The sequence below is a fragment of the Thermobia domestica genome, chromosome 2 (assembly GCF_964235325.1).
Source record: "Thermobia domestica chromosome 2, izTheDome1.hap1.1, whole genome shotgun sequence".
In the NCBI taxonomy this organism is placed as follows: Eukaryota; Metazoa; Arthropoda; class Insecta; order Zygentoma; family Lepismatidae; genus Thermobia; species Thermobia domestica.
Genome location: NC_137455.1, coordinates 387,675,936 through 387,696,645, shown reverse-complemented (window position 1 = coordinate 387,696,645; position 20,710 = coordinate 387,675,936). Strand labels below are relative to the sequence as shown.

Sequence of the window (20,710 nt, the reverse complement as noted above, 5' to 3'; positions counted from 1 at the left end):
GGAAGTTAAGAGTAGAGAATTGATTACAGAATATTGAATCAAGTATAAAACGAAAGAACAATGGTAAAATCTTATAAAAAGATTAAAAGGAGAAAAATTTTCTTGGTGGATGAAATGATAAATGGTACCAATACTTAAAGCATTCGGTACGACATAACGTGTAACTCGTTTTTTAGTATCAACTTTATCCACAAAAATGTTTTAGTCCTCAAAATTAGGAAGAGTGTGCAGTGGTTTTAATATGAGTCTCGCTCCTTCATTTTACCCCAGCATTAAAAAATCTCCATCTTAGTGCTCTTATAAAACTGATTTTAAAGTTTTTCCTTCCGTTTGTTATCTATAAAAATATGAAAGTAACAAGAGCGAATGAGAAGCCAACAATAAATTATAAAACCAAAGAATTGACTTCAAAATCTACAAATGAGACAGTCCTATCTAAACTACATTTGAGGTTACTCTTGAAACAAACACGTGAAAGCTTTGATACGTCTCTACAACAAAAGACCGTCTCTAACTCATTATAATTTTGAATTGAAAGAGGCCGTTTCCTTTCGAAACACTGTTATTTCAGTAATTTTTAAAATTGTTCCCCAATTATGAATTATGAACTTACATTTTTTTTTTTTTTAGGAATGATTGAAATATCTTTTACTTAACTCATTACGGTATTAATAATAAAACTTTGGTTTCCAGATACCAAGTGCTCCGTTTGCCTGTGAAAGATGCTAAGACCCAGGAGCTACTAAGACCTTTCTATGGAGCTGTAGGATTCGACTTTTGGACTCTGCCAATAGTTGGAAGGGAGGTCGACATAATGGTTGCCCCTGAAAAAATGAAAACATTTCTAACGTTTCTAGAAGAGCATCACATTCCACACAAGGTCCACATCCCAGACGTCAAGAAGTAAGTCTTTCCTACATAGCGATTGTTTCAGTAGCTAACACTAAATCAACTATTTTTTGTATGTTTGGTTAGTTGATCATTTCTTTCATTTTTAATTATGTATAGATGTTTCATATATGTATATAAAATAAACATCATTTCATTTATTTATTTATTGAACAAAGTCACAATATAACTTCTATGTCATTCTATAGTAGAAAACGATAACAAAATAAAAATGGAATTGTAAAAAGTGTGCTGAAGATGCCAATGTGAATGACGCGATTCAATGTATGGGATATGGGATATTTGGAGTAAGAAAATCTATATATTATCTTATTATAGGTAGCCGACATTTCTTTGCTACTGTACAAGATGCATAGAAGCTAGAGAATGTCATAGATATTAAACGGAATATGGATTACCAGCCAAACATTTTTAGGGTCATCAAGTCTTGACTTCCGTGGGCTGTTCGTGTAGCCAGAATGGAAGAAAGTAGGGACGCTTTCAAAACTATTAACTGGAATACCAATCGGAAAATGACGATTTGGAAGACCTAGATGCAGATGGGAGGACAATGTTAAGATTAATCTAGCAGAAATAGGAATACAAAGTAGAAACTGTGCTCCGTTGGCTAAGGATAGAAGTCATTGGAGAGCTTTTGTGAACGCGGCATTGAACCTCCGGGTTCCATAGGCCATAGAGTTAGTTACGGCACTAGTTCTAAACGGCACAAGACCTAAACGGCACAAGTCCTAAAAATCATTTCGCGGCCCAAGTCCTAAACGACACTAATTCTAAACGGCACTGGACCTAAAAATCTCTTGTGGCGCTATCATTGCCAAGAATACTGTCAATCTGTTAGTCAAAGTTTTAGATATACTATTTCATATTACAGAACCAGATTCTAGCTTAGTTCTTAAAAGTATTTCGTATAAATACATATTCAATCGTTCTGAAATAAATAAATAAAGCCTGTTGTTCTTTCTTGCTGTTTGCATGACAGCATTTGTGTGGTGACAAAATATTAACTGCCTATCAAATGTGATTCCCAGATCTTTCATAATGTCTGTTTTTTTTTTTTTTAATTTTCACACCATTGACCTCGTATTAGTAACATAATGTGTTTTAGTTATATACATCTTAAATTTCGTTTTCTTTGTGTTGATTAGAAGTAAATTATTTTTACAAATATATTTATCATTTTCAACTCTTTCCGTAGCAAATAGTTGTCATACTTGTAATTAGCTACTCTTTACTCGTTACCATTATTAATAAGAGTTTTAGTATTACTAACACAGCTGTTATCTTTGGAATTAACTATTATTATTACTAATAATAATAGTTAATTTCAAAGGTAACAGCTATGTTATTATTATTATTATTATTATTATATTACTACTAATACTACTATTACTACTACTACTACTAATAATAATAATAAATTTCAAATATGCTACATTTTTGAGACCTGAGCCTTGATTGTACGTAAAGTTAAAATCAAAGGTTATGTCACGGACGGCAAGTGATGGCTTAACACCCAAAACAAACTCTTGGCCCCCAAAGTGAGGGCTAGTCTGTGTTTAATAATTAGAGCAAAATAATAATGTTTATAGTAATGTGAAAGAAACATTTTTTTAAAAAATTAAACTACGTCAACATGTTAAAATAAATTAAAAGAACGTAATTAATCATCAACTTTGTAATCTCATTTGTTTAACTGGATGAACCCAGACCTAAAGGAAGTTTTCTATCTAAATCTCATAAGCAGTGGGAAATTTTAATATTATAGAAATTGAACCTCCTTCCCTCTTAAAATTTGTAATTTTCAAGACGCTAAAACATATATTTTATTACTTCTAGTTAAAAGTTGAAATACTGAGTTTCACGCATCTAGCTTAAACAAATCGTTCTTTACTTTATAAATATTTTCTGAGTAAGTAATGGGGAATTCGAACATTGAAGAAAGTGCACCCTTTTTTCTTTCTCTTTTATGTGTTGAATTTTCAGGGTTTTTTGTTTGTTTTACAGTGGAAAGTTTATAAATGATTCAAGTTTCATTTTACTAGCTTCAGAGATTTGCGAGATACACTACTCTTTTAAAAAATATCTTATACTCACCCTTTATACGGTACGTATTTCTAAAAATTCTTTCTTATATCCTGCTTTCGTAAGAAAATGACTTTTTTAAAATTAAAATATAACGGCTCTACTTTTAGTAGTATACCCAGAAAGTCACTTATCTTAACTCTTTTATATGAGTACAGAAGATGAAGACAGTCAAACAAATGGACTATTATGAACAGTTTCCGAACAGTTCCCTAATACGTATATTTCCCACAAACTCTAGTTTTAAATTCACACACTGTCAAGATCCAGGTTTTAAAAAGTGGTAAAAAAGCAAGAATATAATAACAATAATAATAATAATAATAATAATAATAATAATAATAATAATAATAATAATAATAATAATAATAATAATAATAATAATAAATGTATCTATGTACGTGTGTTATATGTATATATTTATTGTCTTATTGAAGCTTTCGTAATTTAGAAATATATTTTTGGTTTACTTTTAATATAAAAAAAGCCTATTCCCTGGAAAAGTTTGCAGGCTACATCCCTAAATGACTATGTATTGGATTGTTTAAAGGTATTGTATTGCGTATTACATTAGTAATTTAGCGTTATTTGTTGATATTGCTTGCTTATACATATCAACTCTATCAAAACACACTGCGAAATATAGTAACTATGTGAGTTCTTAATGTATATAATCGGTATTTAATGTTCACTTGTGAAGTATCTAGTGAACTTTTGCCCTGATTAAGCAAACTTTGATGGGTTTTTGTCCTACCTTTGGAAAGTTGGTGGGCTTTCGTCCTACTCTTAATAAAATACACTCCACAGTATATATATATATATATATATATATATATATATATATATATATATATATATATATATATATATATATATATATATTGCAATTCTGAATGCTTGGTTGATTTCAGAAAAGTCTGGTAAAATATGTTGTTTAAACCTTTTTTTATTAAATTCGTTTTTAGAAATTTGTTATGGGATTCCCGTATCTCCATTTGAAAGAAACGAATTTCTTAACCAATTACATAATTAATTCTTAGAATGAAATAGGTTATATAATGTAATTCATGTATAACTGCAGAACAGATAATGGTAATAATAATTTTAGAACTATAGTACAAATATAGCTGTTGCTGTTGAAATTAGCTACGTCCGTAACATTATTGCCAACTAGTTACTGTATCATCGCAATTTCGTGTGGTGGTGGCGAATTTCAGAACTAAAGCAGGTGAATGAAAAAGGTACAAGACCTAAACGGCATAAGACCTAAACGGCACAAGACCTAAAAACCATTTCGCGGCACTGTACGATGTATTTTGTAGAACCGGAAATATTTGAGGATGTTCAAGTTTTTCACATGAACACACTGAAGTATTCCCAGTTCTACAAAACATACAGATGCTACATTTAGTGATGAGCGCAAGAATCTTGGTCTAGCAGTTTTCGTAAGAGCCTTGCATGCAAGACCAAGACCAAGACCAAGACCAGGAATCCCGATGCAAGATCAAGACCAAGACCAATGGGTGCAAGACCAAGACCAAGACCAAGACCAAGACCATACCTGCAAGACCAAGACCAAGACGCTTGCGCAAGAGTCTTGCACAAGTAAGGGCACTGCTTGAATTTTTGTATATAATGTAAAAAAGAAGGAGATGGATTTCTTGGCTTCAGTAAAAATGCTGCTGAAATGTGTGTTCCCAGTAGTTTATGCAATCCGTGTGAGTCGATCTGCCCTTGTAGCATGTAGCTACAGTATATCGTTTTCTGAATTGATTGTTCGCGTTTTCTGTAGATATTACTCGTTTTCAAGCCACATTGGTGTTATCTTGCGCCATCTGAGCTTTTTTGGTGGGCAAATACTGTCTGCGTGAATTTTCTTGGCGTTTCTCCGTTTCCTCCTACTTTCTTCTTTCTACCATTTCAGTCATTTCTCATCATTACCGCCTCCCTTAGCCTTGGTGCATAATCGTGGGACGTTAAACTAGATACTTAATTTCATTTCAAAGCATATTACTGGTGTTCTTATTCCAAAACTAAAGAGAAATGTAGTATTGAACATCGGTAATACCGTACACCATAGGTGTCGACTACATCGGTATGGCCTTGGCTCCGAGACACAAGCATCCGTTGGAAATTTTCAATGTGTGCTCATAAAACCAATATCGAAATAACATTTTCATAAACTTAGTATATGTGACCGCAAGCTTGATTTCATGGGTGGATGCTTATACATTGAATAATTAGTTAATATAGTTAATTTTTAGCCTCCTTAGGTATAGTGCACATCGAGGATTGAACGATATAACATTATACTACGACTATAAATTTATATTATAAAATTGAAAGTGACTATTTTAGTGACTCCTAATCTCTTAAATCAGCCGACGGATCTCGATCAAATTTTCAACATAGATGAAATTAGGGTCTGGGAGTGTTTTCATCATTTCACTTTGACGGTAAAATTTAGGGGAGGGGAAAGGAGGAATTATAAAATAATAAATAAAACTTAATAACTCTTGAACCAAACGACCAATCTTGATCAAATTTTTAACATAGATGAGGTTCAAGCCTGAAATGTTATCTGTCAGTTCACTTTGACGGAGCAATGTAGGGAGGAGGAGAAGGGGGAAGATGTACAAAAATCAATACAAATAAAAATAAAAATGACTTAGTTTGTGACTTAATAACTCTTGAACCGATCTTCATCAAATTTTCAACATAGATGAAGTTCAGGCCTGGAATGATTTTTATCATTTTACTTTGACGGTGCAACCTAGTGTATAACAGGCCTTAGTTAATTGTACGTAGATATGAAAATTAAAGAAATGAAAATAGGAAATTCTTATTGAAAAATATTAATTCTCCTCTTGTGAAATGTAACAGAATCCACAAATTATTTTTTCAGAAGAACACTTTCCTGAAAAAGTATTGAAGCATTCTTCTTGATTGAGTGAAAACTTTTAGAAATACCTTGAAAATTAAGATGTTTGTAAATATAGGTTATTTGAAAGTACTAGGTAATGTAATATGAATAACTAAAAATATCTGCTCGAAAATGATTAAATTTTCTGTGTAATCATCTAGAATGAATGATCTTTGTGAATGATAGATGTATAAGAACATATAACATTGAATACAAGTGAATTTCGTTATAAATTGTGGAAATACTGATGTGGTTGCCTTCCGAACTATGGATACTCGACATGGAAGCCACAAATATCAGATGTATCACTTCCATATCAGTAGAGGGATGGAAACGGAAAAGGAAATTATCATTCGGACGCTTAATCCATAACAAGAACTGTATTTCACTATTCCTTATCGTTTTTGCTCTGACAGACGGAGATAGTTATTTTACAAAATATCAAATACTTATGTAAAGCATAGTTTGGAAGTCTAAAAACTTAATTTTCATTAGGAAACTCTTTTCACCATTAGTTCGTTAAGTTTTTTTACAAGAATTACTTGTCCTTTTACAGATGGGATGAAGAAGAACGGAAGACACTTTTACGCAGAAAATCCGTTTCTAGGCAGGGCATCACCTTTGACACTTACTATAATCACACCGAGGTAAGATATACAATGTGATTATTATCATCCAATCAATAAGGATCAACATATCACCATATTTATCCTTTGAATCATAAATTAAGCGGACTATTCATTTTCGTGACTGACCCATTATAATTTCTTTCAAACCAGAACATTCTCAACTTCAGGAAACACTAGAAATATTCAATTATTTCTTCTTCATTGGAAGTTCATCTAAGTGCCTGAATACACCTAAGAGGTGTTGCATTCATCGTTTCGATACAAGTAAATAATTATTTTCAAAACAATAATAATAATAATTGTTTATCAACATTACTTACCAAGTTTACTATTGGTTACAAATTTTACTAACAATAACTATTGTTGCTTATTAAACACAAAATAAATTAAATGAAAATCAAAGATTAGCTGGAGAATTACTTAGATTTAACCCATGAACAATTAGATGATAGTTCCAAACTTTTGAAACACAAATGAATCCATTAATAAGTTAAATATGCTACTGCAGAAATGTATTAAGGTATTGAAATATCAATTTGATTACTTGAATCATGGCTGTCGTAACACTTGAAATTGAGGGAGTCCCTCAACAACTCAATGAGGATATTTTTAAAATTGTTTGTGATATCGGTTCTTCCTTGATCTTAGTACCACCAGAGAAAAGTGAAATGAAATCTTTGACTTTTACGTCTCACGGTTATGCCGATTAGGCTAAAGGAGACGGAGTACCACCAGAGAAATGATAGGATGCTGTCATAGATTAAAACCGTCTGTGTAGTGATGGGATATTTACCGGTAAATATTTTTTGGGTATATACCTTGGGTAAATATACGGGTTTTTTCCTTTTCAACCCTGTATGTGAGACAGGCGTTCTTTCGCAGTACGTAAAAGTAATTAAAAAGTAACAGTAAATCCAGTAGAAATTAGAACAAATGTCAAAAGTCAGTAAATTTATTATTTTCCGTAATACAAATAAGTTATGTGGTCGTTCCTGTTTTGATAATAGTAACATAAAACAAGTATGTTTCTCTAGAGAACTTATATTTAAAAACTGTTGACTCTAAAAAAACAGTTATTTTTTCTACAAATAAAGAAACTAAAATAGAACATGGAACGCGAATAAGTGTCTTTCTTTTAATTTACATTCTACAGGTGACTATGGGCGACAAGTTATTAAAATTGACATGATTTGAAATATATATCTTCTGTTATATTATGCATGCTTTAATAACTACAAATAAAACACAGTAGGAGCATGAGTATGAATGGGGACTTTCACATTTACACTACACTTGCTAGCTACACATCAAAATGGAATAAAAATTGAGCTATCTTAAGCCAAAATGAAGTAATTATATTTTCATGTTTTGCATGAAATAGCATTCTTGGAAACAAGGTAGATAAAATGCCATTGCAAAATGGGCTTCTCATGACGATTAGCTCAGTTTCTTTAATTAGTTTCTGATTGGGTGGAATCAGATTCATACGCCTAATTCAAATGATTTCATGCTTTAATTTAGAATTCCGCAAAATGCCGTTAGTTCACTCTGGTTTCTAACATCTCATTTGGCAGCATCATCCACGGCATTTCTATCATAAAGCTAATAAAGGGACAAATGAATTACAGAACATTCAAGAATTAGCAGCGTTCTCGAAATATTCTAGCTATACACTTAAGGGCAAAACGTTATCTCGTTATGAGGTGACATTTCTACCAAGATTATTCATCAGCTTCATCGGATATATGGAATGAATATATGTCATCATCACCGCTGATGTCTCCACCTATCTCACACACGGAAAGAGTGTCATGTCATTGTCTCCTTCAAGGGTTTTCCTTTCTTTGGTACCATGTTCACTTCAAGTGTTATTTTAGAACCCACTACGTCTTCTTATTATGTAATCTTGCAGTTTGTAATAAATACCCATTTTTTGGGTAGGAAAGTAACATTTCAGTATTTACCGGGTATTTACATAATTTTTATTTACCTGCCCAGTGGGTAAATACCCAACTTCCATCCCTACGTCTATGTCGGGGAGTGCACCTGAAAACGTAAGATTTGTTAGGCGCACAGTGAAGGACACCTTCCTACAGAGACGAAAAGATATACGAATGGTTTGTGTGCTTGCACGGTTTATAGGTCTGGTTCTATTACGTATGTCAATCAAAACTTAACTTATTGCTTTAGGAAAATGTTTAATGAAGCCGGGAAGGTTCAAAGAGAAAAGGAATTTGAATTTTTGTGGATTAATTGGTCAGGCGCCATAAAATTAAGAAAGATCTCGAATGACCCTCAAGCGTGTTCTTTAACAATGGTAGATGATGTTCATAAATTGCTAACAGTTAAAAATGAGCAAAAGTAACACATTTTCATTCTATTATCAAAATGTTAGAGGTCTCAACTCAAAACTTTAAAGTTTTTTTTATCTCATTGTACTTTGTTTAAATTTGGATTAATTATTATTACTGAATCTTGGTTAAAAGGTAATATATATATATATATATATATATATATATATATATATATATATATATATATATATATATATATATATATAAAACTCTGAATTACTTAATAAAATTATATCATTTACAGGCAAGATAGGTCTAATATTGGAAGTGGTGTTGTTTTGGTTGTAATTAAGATTGCCATTCAGGCATTAGGTGTTGACATTGGTGTTAATTGTATTGAAAACGTTTGGGTATTTTTTAAACAAATTGTTGCTCTCTTCTTTTTGTGGCAACATATATTCCCCCTGTCACGGATTTGTCTGTTTATGAATCTTTGTATACATTTATTGAAAAGTTACAGAACATATAATTGTGGTGTTTTAATAATTGGGGATTATATTATACATTCGACTCGTAATTCTTTTCCATATCTCTTAAATGGTAACGCTGTATGTTTAATTTCACATAATTATACGTTTATTGTAGGGTTACCTAGTCTTAACAATATCCACCTCAAGTAACTGATTTCTCGATATTGTTCTCATATATATTGCCTTCTTTTCTGAAGTTGAAAAATGTATTTATCCTTCTAATAGGTGGGCATCATCTATCATTAATATTTGAGTCACCTCTTATGTACAAAACTATTCACGATATGAACTTGTAATAGCTAATAGCTAACTTTCCTAAAGCTTATATTTTTAAATAATTTTTATAGGGATATCAGGGCCTGGGATATAAGAATAATTCTGCTGCCCTAATACTGTTATATCTGAATTTTACAAAATATTAAACAATTTAGTTGCAAAATTTGTAACATTAAAAAGTTTCTAAATACTCTGTCCTTCCAGGTTTACATCAGAGGTAATTCAAACTTTAAAGTCTAAGAAATTTCACGGATATGGCTTCAATCTTAATGACGATTGTTGACCGACCTCGGTGTTATCCGTAATGATTTCAAGACCTCCTTCGAAAATTCTTAACTCTATTCAAACATAAATAAAAGTAATACAGTGTGTTTTACAAACTTGCATGGAAGTCGACAGTGAATTTCAATAATCATCATCATATACAATAGTCAACTGTTCAAATTCCATTTTGGTTTACAAGGTGCGAGGAAACACCTTATATTTGTAACTTTCACCAAGAGAAATGAGGCGTGTGTTGTTCCCATTGGAGTAGCTGCTAAACTCGCTGACTTTCGTGTTTGAGTTATTCGAACAAAGTATGGAGTTGAGTTGAGTTAATTTTGACTTTAACGTCCGTTTTAGCAGTGAGGCTATATAAGACGGGGTCTACTGATTAACGTGAAATCCGACCCACCGGGAATCAAGCCCTGGTCTGGTCTCCCACGCCAAAAGAGCGTACGCTAACCGCTTAACGACGAAGGAGCTCAACAAAATATAGATATTTACTGAGTGCTACTTATAATATTTATATTTCATAGGTGTCATCATATTATATTCTCACAGCGTTCAAATAAGATATATATCAATGTAGAAGTATAAAAGATTTTCACTCAAATCCATCATTTTTCAGATCAATGCATATCTGGATGAGCTGGCTGCATCCTACCCTGACCTGGTATCAGTGGTGTCCATTGGAGAGACTTACGAAGGTCGAGATATGAGGGTAATCAAAATCTCAGGAGGAAATGGAACCAACCCAGGATTCTTCATAGATGGAGGTAAGTCATTTTCAGAATGAAATTATAGTTCACGTTTCTACTGGCCTTCATGATATTCCGAGAGTCCTATAAAAATACAAAATAAAACATACGGCTTTTCATATTTTTTTAACCTATTATTCATGTTATAAAGGGAAATTACGAGCAAAATATTTGAAAATTACAAATTTCAACTAACACAACGACTTTACTTTCGACACGAGTTCTTTCCCCAACTAATACACACAAAGCGTGAAGTATTATAAGCTAACCTCTATAGATAATTGTTCACCTACATACCAAACAATACCTTAGGCGATGTTTGAAAATTTGGTTTTAAAATTGGTGACATGTTATCATTATAATCAAATATTTATTTTGTTTATGTTATTTATGATTACTCATTTCATTCTTTTCTTTTCTGGCACGTTCTTTTGAAAATACGTTTACAATACAAAATGTTAATGATAATTATCCAGTCAGCAATATGAGTACCATTGTTATGCAATTAATATAAATATTATGTTTTTGCAAACGTGATTCATTGAGAACCATTTAAAAACGAAAATTATTGGATCAAAAGATACAATATATTTCAGACAGAAATTTTGTTGTAGGTCTTATATCTGGAGAACTACATATAGTATAGCCAAACCAAAAACTACCACTTAACTCAATATGATGTGCTTATTCCGTAAAAAATACGAAAACTCAATTTAGGGACCAGTAAAAATTTTTGTGGGCCCTGATCAAAAAATTCAATGTTTTTCATTCAATTATAAATTTTCTTGTAGGCCTTATATCTGGAGAACTACATACACTGTAGCCAAACCAAACCTACCACTTAACTTAGTATGGTGTGTTTATTCCGTAAAAAATATGAAATCTCGATTTAGTAGCCATTCAAAAATTTTGTGACCCCTGATCCAAAAAAGTCCAATATATTTAATTCAACCAAACGTTTTCTTGTACGTCTTATATCTGAAGAACTGCATATAGTGTATCCAAACCAAAATTACCACTTAACTCAGTTTGATGTGCTTATTCTGTAAAATATACGGAAACTCGATTTATTTAGAGGCCGTTCAAAATTTTTGTGGCTTCTGACCCAACATCTAATTATTGGCCAATATCGCAATCTTTTGATCCGTTTTTTTGGGTCATTCCTAAAATTCATGTTTTACTTTTAACAGGTATTCATGCAAGAGAGTGGATTGCTCCAGCGACAACACTTTATATTATTAACCAATTAGTAGAAAACACAACGGCCAACCAGGACCTTGTAGACAACATTGATTGGTATATTCTTCCAGTTTTCAACCCTGATGGATACGATTACACTTTCACTACAGTAAGGAAATCAGTCTAAAATATGTTAAGTATACGAGTTTACACGCAATGAGTAGACCCATGAGAATAGAAGTTTATTCTTGTGTAAACGGGTTCGAAAAGCTTCTTAGTGGAAACGTGACTGGAAATATCATAAATATCTTTTCTGCCTTATACTTGAAGGATAGGATAATATCAAGATGGGAGAGATGGAATGGCTCATTAATATATTTAAAGTAATAGACTTTTGGAACTACTGTTTGGAAGGGATGACTTTTGGATCATAATTACTCTACGTATAAGATTGACACATTGTGGTAAACAGTTTTGTTTACATTATCAAAGGAGCAGTCCGAAGTATTGACAATAAATCATGGAATAGATAATAACTTGTTCTAAACATGTGAATACTTAAACTGAGTTAAGCTGATTAATATACTATTACTATATTTTTCCTCTAAAAGCAACTGTTTTCAGAATCTCCATAATAAATGGAAAGAAAACTCGCCTTCTTTTCTTGTAACTGTTTCATTAATATGTGACAGAATATAAGCTGATTTTATGAGTTTTCCAGTTGTAGTCCATTTTCCTGACTTAAGACTCGCTAATTCACATAACACCTCATTTTCACTTCCAAGATACCCATTCTCATTACGACAATTTTATAATCATCCGCTATTAATGGGAATATTTTCGTAACCTTAATGAATTCTCTTCTTTTTACTTGATTATACGAATTTTATTTTTAAAAAATCTCTTTTTCAATATGTACACCAGGTTTCCGTTAACGAGAAAACAGCTAAATCGAGCCCTTAAAATGAGTTCTGTAAAGATCTTGGTTAAGCTACTATGATCGGAATTTCTATGTGTCTATTAACCCCATCTCATTTCCTTTTCATTTAAACATTCTACTGCTGTGCACGAAGCTCTTTCAAAAGCTGCTCAACAGATAAATTGTTTTAACAGAGAAAAGCATTGGCCATGGTGGAAAGACTACAAGGTGGTTGCATGCGCATGTCGCCTGGAGCGCTGTCGTGGCTGTGACGTCATCTGGTTTGCAAGAGACAATGGGAAAAAGCGCGGCTTTAAGTGACAAGTGGAAATTCTTTGTTACTTTGTTCTTTTAAATGATATCGAGAATGCCTAACTGTGCAGTGTACGTACGGCTGTAGTAATTATTACAGAAAAACTAAGGGAACTAATATAATATACTTTAGATTTCCTCAAAAAGAGAGGGAATGTCACCAGAAATGGATTTTAGCTTGCAGGTGACAGGACAAAATAAACCTAAAATATGGTAAGTTTTACATAAAAGTAATAAATAAATGCAATGTTAAATGAAATTATAAAAAAGCGATTTCATTATGTAGTTTCTTTTTAGTATTAATAGTATGTAATAATAGTATATAGGGCTACAGTAGCTTGTGTTGATTCTGCATACAAAAATCCAATAGTACGATTTAAAAAGACGAAGTTTGAGGCAAGACCCGGATTCGAAATCATGAGGGAGGGGAACCGACAGAGGTTATCATTCCTATCATTTCCTTCTACATAAGATATTGAGACAAAATTTTCTTCACAGAGGCAGGCATGTAACTCGAAAAGGGAGGCACGATGATCTAGGAGGCTTACCTCCCTCGAGTTACGCAAATGGAGAGCATTGAACGCGTTAAAGTAGTTCAGGTCCCATTTCATTCTGGAGGTCTGTATTCCCTGTAGCCTCGGTGCTAAAACGGGACGTTGCACTTGATTAAAATTAAATTAAAATTAACTAACGAATGGAAGGTTCGTAATAACGATTAACGGTTACAAAGATACGTATATAACAATGTATTAGATCAAGAGAATAAAGTATCCACCTACTATGTCAGGGCGACATTGTCGAGACATTTTTACACTCAGATTTTGAAATTTTTGTTAATTTTAATCGTAGCTTTGGATAATTATATATATTTAGGGCCCCCCTCCAGAATTACAAACTTAAGAATGACTGCAGTTTTAAAAAAATATGGTAGATTCTCAACCAATCAAGGAAGCACGGTGGCTCAGTGGCAGAAGGCTCACCTCTGGTGCAAGGGATACTGGTCCGCTTCTCGGTCAAGTGAGTTTGTGGTGGACAACATCGTGTCCGTGAGTTTCTCGGGGTACTCCCACATTCTCATTCCACGAAATTCCACATAATCATTCACTTGCATTTATCTTTTGTTTTCTTTAGTCCACGGGACAGAAAAGAGAAAACTTATCAAGAAAATTAAGAAATTTATGTAATTTTATGGTTTATATGTTTTCTAGTCTAGCTCTCCTAACACCCCTACATCGTCTTCACCTACGCCTAGTACTTTGTTTCTTGCTTGAAGTAGTCAAGTTGCAATTTCTTTGTTTGAGGTGCTTTGTATATACATATTTATTTCTATATATTTTTAGAACACAATAGTATATTTAACGTTATATTTCTTACAAATGTTTTAATAATACAGTTTGGTATGGCGTAAATTTTGACACTAATATTCAGAGAACTCTCAATTTCACCAAACGTTTTGTTTAAATACAAATTCTATAAATAAGCGATCAGCGACTTCAAATAAGATGTTTTTTTTTATAAATCAAAAATAAAAACGATGTTTAAAATATTAAATACATGCGTCCCTGCTCAATAAAGTTTTTAACCTCCCCTGAGATTCTGACGAAACTTACGTGGGAGCAACCTCTTAAAAAAAAGCTGTCCAAGCATAACGAAAATATACGTACGTGCATTTCTGTTTACGAAAACCATGAATTCTCCCTTGAGATATTCTCAAAATTTATATTGGGTTATCAGTAAAGAATTCTCTTTCACGCAAACTAATAATAATAGTAAATCAAAACCGATCAATGTGTTATGAAAATGTACTTGAGCATACCTAAATATATAATAATGAAATGCATTAACGATACACTGTGTTATAGATTATTCAGGCCTATACATACTGTTTAAAAAAGATGTTGAAAAAAGAAAAGAAAGAAAAGAAAAGAAAGAAAAAGCAGAAAATGTAGTGAGTAATATTGGCTTGTTCAAGCTTCAAAGGTGTTTAATATGAACTGATATTGCTGTTTCTTTTGCTATTGTAAATATCTTTCTTTGAATTCACTTAGCTTAAGCATTGATTACATTACGTTTATATAATTATTGTTTGTACTAAACTTTTTACTTCGTTGAAGATCACTATAAATAGAAGAGAAGTTTTTGTTTGTAAGATACCAGCGAGCAAGCGCTTGTTAAAAGTTCATCTGACTCTCGCTGGCCACGTCTGCGACCAGCGAGCAAAATGACGTCATGCGCCAGAGCGACAAGAATGTAGCACTGCATTGCATCCACCTTGTAGTCTTTCCACCATGGCTTTGGCAAATAACAACTAAGAAATAATAACGTAATGGGCCTATTTCATTTCCAATTTTCATCTGCAGATTTAACCTTCATCCCCTAACAAAGCATTAAAATCCGCTAAATTTATATTAATGTAAATATTCACGAATAAATAAGGACATATTCTCTTCGTTGCAGATCACTAAATATTCCTATATTCCCGGAGACTTTGGAGTAGCCACACATTATTCTCTATTGCTATTGTAAGAATTGTATATTCCAACTTTAGTCCATTTTATTACGTTTATCTTATATATTTAAAAAAAATCGCGTAGTGTTGTGTAAACTCATAGCGTACTAATGCGTAATTAGTTACAGAGTATATAAAATTTCCAATGGAATCGATGTATTAAATATTAATATAAAGCCACTTCTTTGTATGTATACAATTACAAGGATGAAATATAATTGTATCGCTGACTTTCTTTCCCATTGTTGCCATTATTATTTATTCCAGTGTAAATGGATGTTAGAAGTTGTATTTGGAAAATAACTAAGGGTGCCAAAGAACTTGACATAAATTATTCGAAATCACTCTGTTCTTATTAAACAAGTTTAATTCAATTAGAAAAATCATGATCTTATTTAGTCAATTAGAATCTTTATCTCAAGCCGAACTATCAAAATTCCCTATTCGTATGGCCACGGTCGTAAGTACAGGGCCTTTTAAAGAGAGTGCATACCCAGATGTTCAAAAATACAAGATTGTACATATCCATATTTGAACTAATTGTGTAATATCGTAAAGCAATTAAACGCGGTTTCATTCTCTTCGTATTTAATCGCAGGACAGTTGGTGGCGAAAGACTCGCTCTCCTACAGACGATCCAGACTGCACCGGAGTTGATGCTAATAGAAACTTCGACTTTCATTGGTTGGGTGAGTCCATATTTATTTTATGAACATACTGTAAATGCGTTTCTTTTCAAAATTTTACTATGAAAATGTTTTACTTTGTACTTTAAAACTCTTGCCTATTGGGACATTAAGGAAAGCCTACGTATGACTGCTGCATGTCACAAAACGACGGGAAGGGATTTTCCCAGTATTCTTTCACAGAATTTCTAGACAACCAAGGTCACTCTCTGCTCTGTTGTTGGTAGTTGAGTGTTTAATTTTTGCTTAAAAAATTTCATTTTTGTTATTTGAAAATCATACGTTACAAATCATCTTATGTAATTATTATCATCTTAGCATTATGATATGTTAAAAGTTCGTTCCCAGAGATGTTGCCTCTATTGTTGTAAAGTATCCGGCAACAGCGACTTCAACGCAACAACTGTTCAACAGTCAGGTGCCGGTTTTAATCAACCGCAAGAGAAAAGTATGTTTACAGTATTGAATTTTATGATTACATAAAGCAATTGAAGAGGAATAGTGGAAAGCGTAGTGTACCAGAGATTCTTCCGATTTAGAAAATGTATCTATTTGTGTAGAGACTGGGATTAAAGCGTGCATATGTAACTTTCTTGGTAAGAATGTTATTTTTCGTATTAGTTCCATGCTCACAAAATAGCACTCTCAATATTGCAGCTGCAGAGGATTTAACCCACCACAATTATGAACTATTTGAAGTATTAAAGGGAATTTTTGTTTTTGAACAGTTTTTTTAATAAATGAAAAACAAGTACATTTTAGTACTGGTGCGTATTACAACAGAAAAATTCTGTCCTTGTGTTCCTTGGGTTCGATATATATACAGAGTGTATCAAAAGTTTAGAGCCATAGGCCAACTCCGTTATGATTAAATATACGAAAATGTAAAGAAAAAAAAGTTGTTGAAAGTTGGCGGAAATAGATACTAGCCCCATCTATTAGCATCTGTGCAACTTATGTATACAAATTGAAATAAATCCAGTTATTTGTTAACATTGGAACAAGCAAAAACTAAACCAATTTCTGAATATATTTATGATTTGTCTTCAAGCATAAGTTGTATGTTAATAGATCGGATTAGCATTAACAACTATCAGATTTAACTGCTACCTAATGAAAATAGATGTAATTGGTTGATGGATTCGTAAAGGGTTAGCTATTGGTTCGAAGTTTACCTTCGACGTTTCATATTGTGAAATTTTGGTTGGCTCTAGCGTCTGAAGGAGGTCCCTGAGTGTATACTAGAGTTTTCTTTTTATTCTAGGCTATAGGATAATATTCTGTGGTCCTTGGACGTCATTCTAAGCTGTGGACTCTTCTGAAGACTTTTTTTTAAAAAAAATGAAAAATAAAATCATTTGAAATCTTGTTTGGATGTTTGTAAATAAATCCTCGTATGCTAGATAACCTTGCTTAACTGAAGAGGAAAGCTGGTTTCATATGATTAAAAAACTCGCTTATCTTACCCCATCGCATTTCGTAAATGGAATTTACATCCTAGGTTCATATCTTGGTATCATTGAACTGGGGAATGGTAGGAAATTAAAAAGAAAAGTCACATTAATATTTGAGAGTTAAATGTAAGAAAAGTGTTTTGTCTTTGCAGAGAACGGAGGTGCAAGTGACGAACCTTGCACCGAAGATTTTGCTGGTCCCGTTCCATTTTCTGAAGTAGAATCAAGGAACGTGAGAGATTTTCTTCTGGACAACAGCGACAATCTCCAGATCTACCTTTCATTCCACAGCTCTGCACAGGTCAATATGATTAAATTATTGTGGTAGTACCAATCTTAGATTGTATTTACAGGTTAAGTCTGATTCTCATTTTAAGTTTATGAAATAAAAAAATATGGAAATGAGTTTACTCGTAAACAATTCTATATGAAGAATAAAATCACTATGTTAATTCTGCTATACAATCATGTCTGTGAATTTGTCTTATGCGCTTATGACAGCTTTACTTACATAATTGAACTCACTGCGGAAAACTAGCACAGACATACTTCTTTCTATGTAAATTCCGAAATTTGTGCTGGAACTTCTGGAACCCGGACTCGGAATAATTTTATTACTGCACGTAGCTTTACGTCACGTCCACGAGCTTTTAGATTACACTAGTTAACAAGTTTAAACTTTTTGTTTGTTACATGAGAAAAATCACCTGATCTTAAAGGAACTTTTTGCGCTGAATTCGAATATGCACTCGGTTCCTCTCCATCACGTACAGTTTTCAAGTAACAGAGGGATTTTCGGGAAATTCCCTCAAAAATTTCCCCTTTTCAGATATTTTATTCCCCTAGCTCCTGTCCCCTTACATATAGTAACATAGAAATTATACCTAAGTATACCTTGATTTATATTTAATAAACCCTAAAAGTTTCGTAAAAATCGCTTTGTTCTTTCTAGAGAAATAAATATATTTGTATGTATACTGTGTGCACTGTTTATTGCACCTGATAGTAATGCTTTCAGATCTCCTGAGTTGGGGTAAAAACGATTTGCTTTATTACTACAAACACAGACATAAAAATGAATATTTACAATAGTCAACAACACACTTGTATTGCTCTCTGTAAATTAGAAACGTGTATAAAAATAGAATGTAGATCCATTACGCCATCGGTGAAACTAGCATATTATATATATTTCGGATGTCGTGTGGGAGATCAGGACAAAACTTGGGCACCCAACATAATTTGTGCGTCGTGCTACGTCACTTTACTTGCATGGGCCAAAGGGAAACGGAGGTTCATGAAATTTGCTGTACCAATGGTGTGGAGAGAACCCACCAACCATCTGGATGATTGTTATTTTTGTCTCACAGTAGTTAAGGGACATTCTAAAAAAAGCAAATACACAATAAGTTATCCCAACGTTAAATCCGCAATTAGACCTATTCCGCACGGGGATGAACTTCCACTTCCCGAGCCCCCTACCAACTGGGAAGAGATATGGCCAAAAAACTCTGATGATGATCATGACCTTGATGAACCATCGACATCAACATGTACATCCAAGGATCCAACGTTCATCCCTGACTGTGTTCGCGAGCCACATTTCATCCGGCAATGTGAACTTAATGACCTAGTCCGTGATTTGCACCTGACAAAACAAGAGGCGGAACTTCTGGGATCAAGGCTCCAGCAGTGGAACTTATTGGATACAGAAACGAACATATCAGTGTACAGGAAAAGGCATGTTCAATTTTCAAGCTATTTCTCAATGCAAGATAATGTGTGCGTATGTACGGATATAAATGGGTTGATGGCGGAGCTAGGAATTCCTTACGTTCCAGAAGAATAGAGGTTATTTATCGACGCGTCAAAGGTCAGCCTTAAAGCTGTCCTTTTACATAATGGAAATAAAAAACCTTCTATACCACTTGCGCACTCAGTGAAGATTAAGGAATCCTATGACACCATGTCAACTTTGCTAAATCTTATAAATTACAAGGACCATTGTTGGCAAATATGTTGTGATCTCAAGGTAGTTGGTATTTTATTAGGACTGCAGTGCGGTTACACGAAGTACCAATGTTTTTTATGTTTATGGGATAGCCGAGCTGATGACAAACATTATGAAGTGAAGGAATGGGAACCTAGAGTGAATTACGTACCTGGAGAATGCAACGTCAAATACGCTCCTTTGGTAGATCCTAATAAGATATTACTACCGCCACTTCATATCAAGTTAGGACTTATGAAAAACTTTGTCAAAGCCATGGATACATCTGGTGAAGATTTCAAGTATTTGCGAGATAAGTTCCCTAACCTGAGTGATGCTAAGATTTCAGCGGGAGTGTTTATTGGTCCCCAAATTAGGAAATTAATGCTTGATGATAGCTTTGACAGCAAGTTAAACAGTGCTGAGCTAGCTGCCTGGACAGCATTTAAGTGTGTTGTGCGCAACTTTCTGGGCAATAACAAAGCTGAGAGTTACACAGAAATCGTACAGGACATGATACAGAAATACAAAGAGTTGGGTTGTAGGATGTCTTTAAAAATCCACTTTTTGCACTCCCACCTCAGCTTCTTTCCTGCTAACCTAGGTGCTCTCAGCGACGAACAGGGGGGAAGATTCCACCAAGATATAATGGCAATGGAGAAAAGGTACCAGGGACGATGGGATCCTTCAATGATGGGGGACTATTGTTGGGGTCTTGTTAGAGAATGCAATATTTCTTACAAAAGAAGGAAGTAGTGTACGTTTTTGTAACCCAATGGAAGTTTCATATATTGTGATAGTTTTGATTGTCTTTTCATGACCTTTTGGTACATTTGTATTATTGTTTATTGTAAATTGTCACACTTGTAAATTATATTGTATTATATTTTATATATGTGTTTGTGGTAATAAAGCAAAACGTTTTACCTCAACTTAAGAGATCTGAAAGCATTACTATAAGGTGCAATAAACAGTACACACAGTATACATACAAAC

General features: G+C 33.3%; 1 protein-coding gene across 1 annotated transcript in view; it reads left to right on the top strand.

Annotated features, from left to right (window-relative positions):
- Positions 1-20,710, top strand: part of LOC145678906 (carboxypeptidase B-like) — a 41,067-nt gene that overhangs the window by 5,476 nt on the left and 14,881 nt on the right. Inside the window, exons 2-7 of the mRNA XM_081749513.1 lie at positions 694-903; positions 6,471-6,561; positions 10,536-10,683; positions 11,856-12,013; positions 16,183-16,273; positions 17,877-18,025. Of these exons, the coding sequence (XP_081605639.1) occupies positions 694-903; positions 6,471-6,561; positions 10,536-10,683; positions 11,856-12,013; positions 16,183-16,273; positions 17,877-18,025 (847 nt within the window). The remainder of the gene's footprint in view (positions 1-693; positions 904-6,470; positions 6,562-10,535; positions 10,684-11,855; positions 12,014-16,182; positions 16,274-17,876; positions 18,026-20,710) is intronic.